This window comes from Pogonomyrmex barbatus, unplaced genomic scaffold (genome assembly GCF_055798465.1).
Source record: "Pogonomyrmex barbatus isolate J1 unplaced genomic scaffold, ASM5579846v1 scaffold16, whole genome shotgun sequence".
Classification (NCBI taxonomy): Eukaryota; Metazoa; Arthropoda; class Insecta; order Hymenoptera; family Formicidae; genus Pogonomyrmex; species Pogonomyrmex barbatus.
The window spans coordinates 1,205,099-1,219,413 of NW_028297112.1; the positions used below are offsets into that span (position 1 = coordinate 1,205,099).

General features: G+C 30.1%; 2 protein-coding genes across 2 annotated transcripts; both read left to right on the plus strand.

Moving 5' to 3' along the window:
- Positions 1-353: 353 nt before the first annotated feature.
- LOC105423076 (uncharacterized) lies at positions 354-8,328 on the plus strand. Its single transcript, XM_089074029.1, has 5 exons — positions 354-1,076; positions 3,518-3,607; positions 4,899-5,164; positions 5,632-5,863; positions 6,392-8,328. The coding sequence occupies exons 1-5, from the start codon at positions 891-893 to the stop codon at positions 6,914-6,916; spliced, it is 1,299 nt and encodes a 432-aa protein (XP_088930155.1). The 5' UTR covers positions 354-890; the 3' UTR covers positions 6,917-8,328.
- A 303-nt stretch (positions 8,329-8,631) lies between these two features.
- Positions 8,632-14,091, plus strand: LOC105423038 (CG1567-like). Its single transcript, XM_011632674.3, has 7 exons — positions 8,632-8,797; positions 9,903-10,006; positions 10,226-10,382; positions 11,119-11,241; positions 11,698-11,828; positions 12,629-12,905; positions 13,331-14,091. Exons 1-7 carry the CDS (start codon positions 8,655-8,657, stop codon positions 13,671-13,673), a joined length of 1,278 nt encoding a protein of 425 aa, XP_011630976.2. The 5' UTR covers positions 8,632-8,654; the 3' UTR covers positions 13,674-14,091.
- The last annotated feature ends 224 nt before the right edge of the window (positions 14,092-14,315 follow it).

A 14,315-nucleotide genomic window follows, 5' to 3' on the forward strand; every position in this document is an offset into this window, starting at 1 on the left:
AAAAGTTATTAATAATAACATTAACATTTAAACATTATAATGTATATTAAATTTTTAATTGTAACATATTGTTATTTTTATATTGTATATTTTGCGTCATGTCATATCTTCTCGGCTGAAAAAAGATAAAGGAATCGGAACTCAGTTGTATAGAAAATTAATGGTTTCTTGTCTTTTGTTCGGTTCTGTTGCTGTGCCAATGGAAAATCGTTTTTATAGAAAAAAAAAGGATCAAGGAAATTTCTCAAGAAGCGTCATTAATTGTCTCCTATTTAAAATCAGTTCATCAATCATTATTATAAAAATCATCGATCATTATGATATACAAAAATTTATTGTTAACTGTTACATCAATTACATCAATTGTGAGCTTGAAATTTCGCATATTATTTATTTAATTTATATGCATCATTAAAATTTAGTTGTTATTCATAGTCTCAGTTTGATTAAAAACTGTTGCTTCACAAATATTTTAATTTAAGCTATGGAATATTCGAAGTATCGTGATTCCTTCAACGAACTGGCCTACATATAACCCGAATAATTCGGTCAGGACTGAAACCTCGGGGCAGGCCATATGCTGAGAGACGACGTATAATTACGAGGGATGCTCTTCATGGCAACTCAGTAAGGGTGGGGACCCACGAAAACCGGGGAGAGCGCAGTGGGGGGCGCGCCGTTATATAAGGAGGTACCCGAACTCCGAAGGACCGCAGTTGCGCCGAAATTTTGTCCGTAGGACAAATCCATGCCAGTGGACTTCGTATCCCATAGGCACAGGATCTGTGTTCGGTTAGACCGCGACATATCTCGGAGTTATAATCGGAAAAAAAAAAAAAAAAACAGCAATATACTAAAACAGTGAGGGATAAGATTCTTTGTTATCAAAGATGAGGATGAACCCCGTGTGCCTTTCGGCGTTGATATTCTGCATGATTTTGATCCTCGTGGCCGCCAACCTGGATCTCGGACCAATCATCACAATCGCACAGTGCCGATCAACGTGCTTGAGACACCACATGGACAAAGACGTCTGCGTGAATAATGAAAGCGACATCCAAAGTGATTGCGATGAGGTGATTAGAAATAATATATACTTGTTCTCTTATAATTTTGATAAATTCTCAAGTATTTATACAAAATAACGCACACAACAAATTCAATAAAAAAGTAAACGCTTCTTGTTTCTGATTATAAATATATAATATAAAATAATTGTTTTACTTGTGAAACTTAAAGAGTTACATAAAATCAAAACTATTATATCGATAAAATAGTTAAAATAATTACAAATCTATTATTGAATTCAGTTAATATAAAATATATCAATAAAATATATACATATATATTATATTTTTATTGTGAGATCTCAAAACTTAATTGATAAGGTAACTTTGATCAAGATTAATTGAAGAAGAAAAGACTGACAGAGTATTAAGGAAAAATTTTTATTTTCTGAAAATTTTTTGAAAATGTTTTTAAATATTTTACGCACTTATTTTTTATAAAATATAAGATTCGGAATTTTTAGTATAGCAATAATATTGTATAACTCGAGACAATGTTCTTGTCAAGATAATCATTTGGTTTTATAAGTTTCAAAATTTTTTAATAATAATGTATAATATTTTATGTCTAATATTTTATGTCAAAAATGCTATATCAAAAATTTGAGAAAAATTTTTACAGCCACGAATTTCTTATCAGAACAGCAAAAAAAATAATAATAAAAATAATTTGAGCGATATAATTTCGCGTGCATCTCACGTATACGCAATCTATATGTGCGGCCTATACGTGCGGAGAAAGGGGCATTGATCGCGACCGGAAATCAGATAGAACACCAATAAATCTTTGGATGTCAATTTTATAGGGGAGAGTGTGGAAAATCACCAGGTGTGGTCTCCACCCTCTGAACACACATATGCACAGATGAAAATCGCAGTTAGGGAGAGTCGAGAGAACGTGCAACAACACGCGCGCTAGGGCGTTGCTCATTTTATGCTAAAGAGGGTGTCCATTAATTTCGGGAGATCCGTCGATTCCATGTCCCATGAGAGCGAGGGGGCCGAACGCACAAATTTATGCTTGGGTTTCTGTGACGAATGCGGGGAGAAGAGGCTTGCATTAGAATAATAGCCTGCAAAGGGGGCGGGAAATGAAACTAACTAAACCTAACTCTTAACGAACACTATACAGTTGGTCACCTCCTTCTCCTCCTCTTTTTCCTCTTCCTCCTCCTCCTCCTCCTCCTTCTCCTGTTCCACGAAAGACGATCCGTGTATCGACGATGACATCGAAGAAGAAAAGACTTCTTTGTAATTCAGCATGATCGTTTTAATCTTTAGAGGAATAATAATTTAAGAAAAAAAAAAGAAATTTGTTAAATTAAAATAGTAGTACGGATATATAGCATATAAATTTCTTGAAAAATAATGATAATAAAATATAAAAATAATTTTTTTGAATATTTCTGTAATATAAATATAAAATAATGTGAATTTTTATTTTATAATTTAAAGCAACAAACTAAGTTACTAAGGTAACTTAAACTTGACAATCGATTAATAAAGCTTAATAATTATAAGATCATCAAGTCGAATTTGACCAAAGGAACTAATCAAAGCTAAAAATTTACTGAGTTTTGCGGGAAGATCTCTCAAAAAAATAATGAAACGTACCATATATTTTTTAAGTAAGACATAATTAGCATTAAGTTGTACAAATATAATAATGATACAAATGAAAATGTATTTCTTGGGACTGAATTTTGTATCGGGCTGAAGTATACCTTGACATGGCTTTTGGGAAATGTCATTAGTGGGGAACCACAGGGCCTTTCGTTTCTCCGAAGCGGAGAATCGGGCTTAGCAAGGGTATGTGACGACGAAGGGTAATCGAGAATCGAGAGAAAGAGAGAGAGAGAGAGAGAGAGAGAGAGAGAGAGAGAGAGAGAGAGAGAAAGAAAGAGAGAGACTATGAAAAAAGGAGAAAAAGAATTTAGGAACAGGGCGAGCCCACTCGAGAGTTGGTACCCCAATAAATATGAAGACAACGACAACGACGATGCGTGTTGTGCCCGGAACAGGTTGGAGCTAATTCAGTTCCCCTTCCTTTTCCCCTATACCCTTTCTTCACCTTCTTCACAGTGTTTCATCCTTTTCCTTCTTCCTCGCTTTTTCTTCTCTCCTTAAATTGCCCGATTCAACGTTTTTTATTCTACCTTTTCTTCTGCATCAAATCTTCCTCCTTCCTTCTCCTTGTAGTAGTTCCTCTTTCTTCCCATACACCTCGTGCATGCGGCATCAGAAGTTTAGCCGCTGAATCTTTCCTTTTGCTCTCGCTAGGTACTTCTCAATCCTTTGAAAAAGAACCGCTTAAAAATTCGAAAATTTAAAAATTAAAAAGTTAAAGATTAAAAACTGAAAATATTAGAATTAAAGAAAATGCGCATTTAAAAATTTGCCATTCTTAAAATTACAAGATATAAATAAGATTTTTAAATTTTTCTTTACAGTGCTGGAGAAATTGTGAAGTCTTCGGTCTTATGAAAAAAGAAGAAAGATACAATACATGTATAAAAGACACCATAAATAAACCTGTAAATGTAAGTAAACATAAAATTTTTATTTTCTTACGTTTGAAACTAATTTCACATAAGAAAATTGATAAATAAATCAAAAACAGATATTATATGTATATATAAATATATAGAGTATTTTATATATATATATGTGTGTGTGTGTGTGTGTGTGTGTGTGTGTGTGTGTGTGTGTGTATGCATGCACGCAAGTGTGTATATTCAATATTCAATTCTAATTAATGTTTAACTTTATCTTAATTTAGACAAAATATGTAAGGATTTTACATAATCGAGATAAAATATCTCACAATATCGTTAATATATATATAATATTATATAAATTTACTTATTATATAGTACTTAGTTTTTTCATGTAATAGATTTTATTTTTAATATTTATTTCTACACAAGTATTATATTTCGTCTACATTATTTATTTATTTTAGTTACTCTCTTTCTTTCAGTTATATTATTCAGTTATACAATTGTTTTTATTTTTTATTATAATATTTTTTTATTATTGCTATATAATATTTATTATACTGCCTTAAAATATCATAATAAATAATCAAAGCGGAATTTCAAAGATCTCTTAATTTGTGTTGCAACTATCTTCTTTGTAAATCTCTTCGAAGCGGATTTACTCGTTGCTTTGGACTCGTCGTTTTCGATCACGGTTTCGAGTTTCTGAACCTTTTTCAAGCGTGCAGGGATCCTAGATTGATCTTTCTAGACCTTCATTACGCCTCAAGGCGAAAGTGCTAGTCATCCAAGCACGAAGAAAATCTTGATTGTCGTTTGAGAAATTTTCAATTCTATAGGAAAAAGAAGGATCTTATACAATAAAGATAAAGTTTAAAGAAGAAAATCCATACAAACAGTTACCTGTCTATTTATCAGGAAAATTCAATGGCGTAGACTGTTATAATAGTTAGTTAGTATTAGTATTATGTATTTAGTTTAGTTAGTACAAAAAATAGTATAGTTAGTACAAAAAATTCTTTTTCAAATAGTTATTGTTAGAAATAGCTTATTTTTTATTATCTTTCTAAATTTTAATTTGTTAAAAATTTGAAGTTTGTTAAAAGTTACTTTATTACAAAAAATAGTTATTAGAAAAAAATTTAATTATGTTCAATATATTTTTAAAAGAATCTGAAAATTATCCGATAATTTATTAATATATAAAATAAATACATTTTACATTTTTTATGGTACGTAAAAAAAATGCACCATATCTACTTTCTCCATATCATCTATAAATCTATCTCGTAATCATCTATAAATATAATTTATATATTATTTTTTTGTTCAGGATCAAGGTTGTGAAACCGCGTATAAATTTTACATAACACGTGAAAACAACACAGAAGAGGAAAAGTATGATCCAACCAAGTTACCGGCACCTGAAGAAAATGGAATTATCGACATGAACGAGTACGACATTGCCGTGTTAATGCAGAAAAATTTGCAAGGAATATGGGAAAAGAAACATTATTATTATGTAAAACAGCAGTTTGAAATGATACCGGGCGGTTGGGTTATCATTGTCGCAGATGATGGCGTAGTCAAACAGTACAGGTATTTTGTTATAATTTTTGTACCAATATCCCCATAAAAAAAATGTGAGAAAATTGCAAGAAAAAGAAAAACAAAAATCCAAAGAAGATAAATTTTATATTTGAAACATAGTTTTATATTTGAAAAATGTTTAGAAATATCGAAATAATGTAAAATTCTTTAAGTTTGACAATAAATAATATAAAAAGAGAAATAATATATAGTTGTGACTATTACAAATATCTTTGTTGTTTGTAATAATATTAATTTGTTTTGAAAAGTGCAAATATTTTATTTGAAAAACGAAATATTTTTTAAAAATTGTTTTCTAGATTTAAAAGATTTGTTATTATTATTTTAGTTATAATATTTGAGTCCACATTGCACAGATATTGAATTTTCTTTCTTTTATTTAACTTTTTTTAATTTATAACTAACTTTCTTTTAATCCTTTGTTATTGATAAAATCGTCATCATCGTTATTATAGTTGGGAAAAGTGGCGACCAAAACTGGAATCGCTCAAAACCGGTGGTCCCCTCTATCAGGCTCATATCACGTGGCAGGACTGGCGGACTCAATTAAAAAATCAATGCGAAAAGGTGACCTCGAATTATTTCAAAACCGTTTTAAAACGCCGGATGACAAAAGAAAAACAATCTAAACCGTCTTTTGTCGTTACTTGGCAGCAGGAGACGGGAGACGGTATTATGGGCAATCAGGTAATTAAACATAACACAAATGCAGATAAAAGCAGTGAATGAAAATGAATTCAAATTGATTACAATTACTTAGAAAATAAAAGTATTATCAAATAAAATTGAATATCATTTTTTAATATTTTATTGTATGACAATGATCTTTTCTTTAGGCTTTTTCTTCGTTAATTTAAAATTTTCACATTCTTCTAGATGATATTTTGAAAATAAAAAATGCTGCAATTTTAAATAAAATTTTAAATAAAAAAAAAGCAAAATTAGAATAGCAGTCAAATATTATTTAAATATTAAAATGTTATTTATAAAAGAAAAAAGTTTTTTCCTAAAAAATAAACTAAATTATCAAATATTAATAAACCAAAGTATACATTTTGAATTAAAAATTATTCATTAAATCAAATATTTTATACAGTAAAGTAATAAATAAAACTACACTTTTTATAATTAATATTCAAAACTTATTAAATAAAGATTAGACATTTAAATTAACTCGAATTTGTGAATATATAAAACTTAATTTTACTTTTATAGGTAACGGACAGCGAATCAGCACAGATTTCTCTGCCACGTGGTAAATATTTGGTCAGAATTGCCACCAACAACGGCCCTGGTAGTTATCCGATCGTGGTTGATACTAAAATTTATGAGAGCCCCAAAAAATCAAATGATAAACAGTCTTACGAGCAAAATTGTTCACAAGATGTTATAGTTTTTAACAAAGTGGATGTTAATGTCATAATAATATCGTTTTCAATAACAACAATACTTGGTTATTGTTTTTTGGGCTTTAAATATGGAAAGTATCGAAGAATGAAGAAAAAACAGATTAAGAGATTAGATGAATGCTTAACGGGAATAGAAAAACTCACGAAGGCACAAAATTATACGGAGTTGCAGATGAAAGAAGTGAAGCTTGATATGCCATTTTTATGTCCCAATTGTAGTCACTCTCTAACGAATTTGAAAAGCAAGTTATTTGACACGAGCATCGACGAAGATGTAAAAGAGACAGATGCAAATGCGAACACGCAGAATGCGAATGCAAATATGATTTAAAAACCTCTCATACTTTTCTAAAAAAAACTTGACAAAACTTTTCTCGCTTAACTCTTGTTGAGAAGAGAATCTCAGGGACTTCAATTTGCTATTATGTAGTATGATCTTTTAACAGCGTGCAAGATAAAGAGGGAATCGATAGATATCTTGCAATTCTCACAATGATAAACGAATTATCTTGACGTTTTCCAATGCGTATTCTCCATATTGTATCAAAAAAATTGGATGATAAAGATTTTTTTAAAAAAATTATTTACTTTAAAATTATGGCCGAGATATAAATATAATCTAATTTAATTTTTTAGGTTAATTATTTACTTATAAAATAAAATCAATTGTAAATTTCATAGATAGGCAAATAATGATAGTTAAGATGTAGTAAGTAAAAAGTAATTTATACATACGATATGTCTTCTTCGATACAACTTTATACAAAAGAAAAATGTTGCGGCGAAATTTATTTGAATACATCGTCATTGAGACATGACACATATATATATTAATTATACAATACTTTATCAATTTCCTCTTATGACAATATTGAACTAAAGGTATGCAAATATAAATGTATAGGTATATTGTAAGATATGATCGCGAATATTATTAGTCTATCTATTATTAAATTATTTAAGCATTTTTTGTAAATATTCTAGATAAAATCTTTTTGTATGTAAGCGGACAAAATATGAGAGATCAAATGTACAAATGTGAGAGCTTAGTATTATAAATATACAAAATACAGTGAATAAGTAAGATACGAATAGTAACAAACGAATAGCGATATTACATGAAAATTTTAAGACTTTTAGATATATTTTTATGGAGTATATGAACGCTGTTCTAACTCAATGCAATGCAACGAATAGACTGAATTTCAAGAGTTCCTATCTTCGAAAACTGACAAGCAGCGTCGAACTCCAAATATTTATTTGTAAATATATATAGCTGCTTCTTGTATAGAACATGTATTACATTATACATAGTAAAATAAATGTACATCAAGATTAAAAATTTTGTTATATTTTTTTGTTCACATTCTTTTATATATTTAACTAATTATTTTATAATATTATATTAATTTTCATATTTGCTTTTATTTTTTAATATTATTGTAGATATATTTGTTTACTGTGTATATGATAATGTGTAATAAATTCAATGTTTTTGTAAGAAATTTAAAATTACAAAGAAAAAATTCTCGAAGTTGTCATTAAAATTTAAATGTCCTTTATTTTAGCACTAAGTAAACACTTTTACGAAATCCTCAGGAATTTCTTTCAACGCACTTAACATTCCGATGTATTTTATATACCACAATTGCTCTCTTAAATTTTGTATGTGTATTTAAAATTGTTTCGTCAAAAAAATTGTTTTGTCAAAAATCAGGATCTTGTTTTATTAGAAAAAAAGAAATAAAAAAAGAAAACTTTTTAGTTACTTTGAAGAGAATCTTAAAAAGATCTTCTTCGATTTCTGAAATAACTTTTTCAAAGGAGGCTTTTTATTTCTGCTTTCTTTAATATCATTTCTTATGTGCAGAGTGCATTGAACTCGATTGACGCGCTCACGATGAGTCGACGAAAAAGTCAGAGCTGTACCAGGCGAACGTACGTTACTCACGCACATGCACACGCGCATGGAGGAAAAGTATGCCGTGACCTCGAACAAGGTCCCGTTATCCTAGGCTTCGCCTTGAACGTCTTCGTCCTCCCAGTCTTGACTCGGAAGTCAAGCCAAGATGATGACACCACTGCTGTTCGTCACCTTTCTGATCAACTTTTCTCATCAACTCGCACAATTGGACGCGAACAATGGATTAATCAGAGTTGCTGCGGTGTTAGGAGCCTCTGTGCTGCCTATTGGACTCGCCGCCGGACCGAGGTATCGTAGATCACGATCGTAGATCTTCTTAGATCACCATTAGCTCATTCAAGGACGATGAGTAATCTCAAATAATTTTACGTACATGTTAGATTTATTTTTAATTTTATAATTATATAACTGTAATTATAATATATGTATTAATTACTGTAATTATAATATATGTATTAATAATGTATTAATAATGTAAATTTTTATCCATAATTATAATAAAATAAGTAACATTTTATTTCTAAATATGCAGGATTGTATTTTTTTTTTTATAAAAGTAACTTTTAAAAGTTTTGCTAAATTTTGTAATTACCGCTATTGTAGAATTATTTTATTTGTTGCAGAATTATAATTATTGTATAAACAACTTAAAATTTTATAATCTAAATTATAATTATGTTATTAAGGATATTTTTGATATTGAAAATTATTCAGATCACCGCTTTGTTTTAACAAAACAATGTTTTCATTATTTTCTTTACAATTTTATAATTAATTTTATTTAATCAATTTCAATCTTATTCACATATCGCGATCTGACTGACACAATATAACCGATTAAAAAGATAAAGTAATAATCAATGAAGATAATCACGATTTAATCTCAGATTAGCATACTGAGTTTTAATGAACTCTAATCAAGTTATGTCAATGTTGTTCTATAATCGATAGTTTCTTATCTTCGAGAATGCATCAATGCATTATAAATGATATTTAAATTGCATTATCACGTAAGTGGGCGATAATCGTTTCTGTTCATTAATCATTTTATACATTCTTAAACCATCCTTGAATGTTGTTTTCCTTGGCACAATAGAATGATTAAACTTTTTTTTCTTCGCATGAGAAAAGACCTATATTTCAAGACGTATCAAGAATGTATCAACATATTTCAAGAAACTATCAATAAACGCTCGTCTGTATCTTATTAAAAAATTTACGAAGAATCTGCGAAGAAACATTCACAATAATATTTCGCAATTTTTGCGAAATATTGACAACGGATCAATAGCTATTTGTGTCACTGTTTCCTTGGACTGGCGAGAATATAAATCCTCATTATCCGTATTTGTGCGTTCTAGTTTATCAATCAGCATTTTATTTAATTATTTAGATATGTCCCGAAATGGAAGAAGCAAGCATGCGAAATACCGGCATCCCAACACCCGAATTCGCATTATATTTGCGATGAAGCCGGCGAAGTGAAATGTTTGCCAGGTATAAAATTAATTAACAGCAATTAATTATATTGGTTTGAATTTAATTAAAACAATTAAAACAGTTAAATCAATTTATAATAAGATAATAGGTACTGAAACATTTTTTTATGTAAAAAAGTTATGTAAAGATACAAAAATAATTAAGATAAAGAAAATTAAGAAATAATTATATTTTATTATTTTTTCCAATGCAACATTATAACAAGATATTATTTAGGATGGACCGGAGATCTTTGTGATGTACCGATTTGCCGCAAAGGTTGCGACCCTCTTCAAGGATATTGTCGGCGACCGGGAGAATGCCGTTGTAAGCTAGGTTTCTATGGTGAACTGTGTGATAAATGTGTAGCGTTACCGGGATGTCAACATGGAAGGTATGATCATTTAATTTGATATACAACGAAGAAAGGGTACTTTAATGCGTATACAAATTTTTTATCAAAACATACATAGTAACAAATAACATAAGATTTTGCAAGAATTATATTTATAGTAGTTAACTTTAATTTCGCATATACTTTAATTAAATAATGTAGTTACTTTACGATTATTTATATTTTGTAATAATAAATCATTCTTATTGATAATTAATTTTTTTTTAATTTTGCTTCTCAGTTATTTAATTTCTTAGAATATTTTCTTCAAAAATCAGATAAAATTTAATTTTGCTATTTATACTAAAAAAAATATACTTTCACACTTTACACACGGATATATGTTTCTTCATATGTACATGAGCGCGAAACTCGAACATTATTTATATATACGTTGGAGAAAATGAAACTCTCTAATTCTCTAATTAACTAATCATTCATTGATCCCTCCCGTTATGTTCGATAACTCCATAACAATAATACCAGATAATACTGTAACACCCACGCAGTCATAATGCGATGCGATTTATCCTCCCGCACACGTACGCTATAAATTGAACACTGTTTGAATAACAACAGCCCGTATCAGCTTAGCTTTGCTTTCACCTTGGGTAATCGAACGAGCCTAATTTCCGTGTAACACGAAACGCTTCCTCGCCTGAAGCAGTCTCTCGAGGTTATCGATCGACTCGATAGACAGACAGGAACTTGACTTGGTTGTGATTTTCGCTTTCAGGTGTAACGTGAGCTTCGAGTGCTCCTGCGATCCAGGTTGGAAAGGTATGTTCTGCTCCGAGCCCATTTGCGCGCCTGACTGCCTCTCCAGTCAGGGCTACTGCGAGAGACCCGGAGAATGCAGGTGATTAATCTTGCATCTCTTTACGCATATATACCTGCATACTCTATAGGTGTAATTCTACATTTTTTTTGTTGATTTTTTTGTTCAATTATAGCTATCATCAATATTGAGACCCCGTGAATTTATCAGACGTAAACGTAGCCTTACTTACTTTTTCTTACGACATTCATCATTTATTTTTTGCAAAAAATGTACGTTATTCTTAAATATTCACAAATATATGTATCATTATAGAATAATAAAATGAAGTATGATAATTTATAAATGTTAAAATGTTAAAATATAAAAGAAAAATAATATAATATATTAAATAAATTTGAAGGTATTATATGTGTTATTTTAGAAATAACTGAAAAATGTTTTACTTATGATAAATGTAACATAGTACTGGGGTTTATTAGCACAGATGTGGCGGGAAGAAGGAAATCGGAGAACTTGACAGATTCTCTCTTTCAGATGTCGTCTAGGTTGGCAAGGTCCTAAGTGCAAACAGTGCGCAGTTCTGCCGGGTTGTGCCCATGGGACCTGTCAAGGACCCCTCGAGTGTCGATGCGATCCCGGCTGGACCGGACTGCTTTGTCAAACACGTAAGTTTATTCTCGAGAACAGCAAACAGAAGAGGGATCCTTCCCAGAATAAACGGGAACGCGACTACCACAAGAATCTTTTTTCTATTCAGGATAGAAAGAGAGAGCAAGAGAGACGAAGTCTTTTATTCTACATATACAAGAGAGCTTTCGTTGACCGACTTTAACAACGTATAAAAAATATATACATTGAGATGCACAAGATTTGTTTAAGAAAGAAAATACTATCTCAAGTCACGTATGTTTGCTGATCTTTTTTGAGATCGCTAGAAACATGATTCTCCATTTTGAAAAATGTCTTGGTGGAAAATAGATGGAAGATAAACGCATGTAGCATTATCCTTGTATTTTTGTAACTTTAAATTAAGAAAAGATAACGTTTTAAAAAAATCAAATAAATACTAAAATTAAGAATCATTTTAAAAAAATTTTTTTAATTTAAAGAATACATTTGAAAACTAATTAAGTTAAGACTTAAAATAATAATGTAATAATTACAATTAATTTAACAGTTTTTTTATTATTGTAAAGTTATGTACCGGCAATTCGTTTAATCTTTAGTTTAAAATATTATTTTCTCACAGTGTTTAAAAGTTAAATCCTAATTGATGCCATACAAAAGAAATTATTTTTATTTATTTTTTTTTTTTTTTAAGAAAGATCAAACACATTTTTCAATTAATTTTTAATTCAAACAACACTACAATATATTATATGATATTATAGATTAATATACAGTATAATGATATGATAATATATATATGATATGATAATATAATGATAAAAGCTGCATTTATTAGCGATATGCGCACAAGGATGCAGTCGGGAACATGGCAGCTGCAGACGACCGGGCACGTGCAGATGCCGCGTTGGTTGGACGGGACCCAACTGCACTGAATGCGTACCGTATCCCGGATGCGTTCATGGATCATGCAAACGACCATGGGAATGTCGATGCGAGCCTGGCTGGGCTGGCGATTTGTGTAACGAAAAGCTTACCTACTGTGACGAACGCCCTGGTATTTGTCAAAATAACGCCACTTGCATCAGCATGACCAGCGATGACGGCAATTACAGGTGAGACTGAGCAAGATTCCATCCTGTCAATCAAATATAATCCTATAGTCAAATAAATTATAATAAGAATCTATAGACTTATCTTTTACGTGTGATGCTGCTACTCTTTAGCAAATGTAAAATTAATTTCATAATAATTGTATTTAGTACAATTATAAACATATACTTTTTTATTTTTACATCAAATTATAAATTAAAATATACTATGTATTTTTCCTTAAAAAAGATTTGAGTATAATATTTTGTTTTTTTTAAATATATAAATTTTATTTATATATTTATTTTATATATAAATTTTTTTTAAAAAAGGTTTGTTTAAGATTGAACGAAAAGCAAGTTTTGGGTACTTGTAATATATAACGCAGTTTCTGAATAGTATTTATATATTTTCTCAAACTTATATATATTTTTTTATTTTCTTACAGATGCATCTGTCCCATGGGCTACATGGGCCGACAGTGCCAGATTAAAACTATGGTTCCATCGATGGATCTGATACCACCGATGCCCGACGCTAATATGGGATTATCACAAGAAGTTCAAGGCCTTGCGGACAAGCCGAGTATTGAAGAAAGCTCAAACGAAGATAACCACGAGGAAGAACCTATCAAAGAAGAAGAACAAACTGCGGAACCTCTTGGTCCTATTGTGATTACAGATCCACCGACCACTAGCCCCATAGATCCGGCCGCGACAGCGGGAAAATGGCCGACGGAAGCAGCAACAGAATCAACTGAAACAGAAAGAGACGACGAGAACGAAACATAAGACTGGATCATCATCTGAATATATTATTACTTAATTATTTATTCATTACTTATTTATACAGCCTGTGCTCAATAGAGTTATTCGATAAAAAATATCCCGAGAATAATTCGATTCTTTTTTGTTTAAGTTTATGTTAAAAGATATATTACAAGCACAAATTTTTTTGAAAAACTGTTGTTTGTAATACTAACTGATAAATCTTATTAATTTGGTATCAGTTTAATAATTAATATATGATTATAAAATATATATGCATATTTATCTAATATTACTTATATTTAAAAGTCTATTGGATCTATTTAGGAATTTAAACAAAAGTTTTTTTCTAGCCTTTCCTATCTTTTCTTTTATATTTATTAATTTATTCTTTTTACTTTTATTGTCAATGAAATATCAAATAAAATGATAAAGTATAACTGGAATATACAATGTACAATTATTTCTTTTTGAGAATTTATATAGCTTTGTGAAATAAATACCTGTCTCATAAATCGAAAAACATTTCTATCTGTCGAATTTCTTTCCCATTGTGGATGAAAGATCCTAGATCGTAATCTAGACTGACGGAACAAAGATTTTCGAGAAAGCTGTCCGACTATCTCTGGAGCCAATTATTGCTGCGTCCAGTAGACGTAAGTAGAA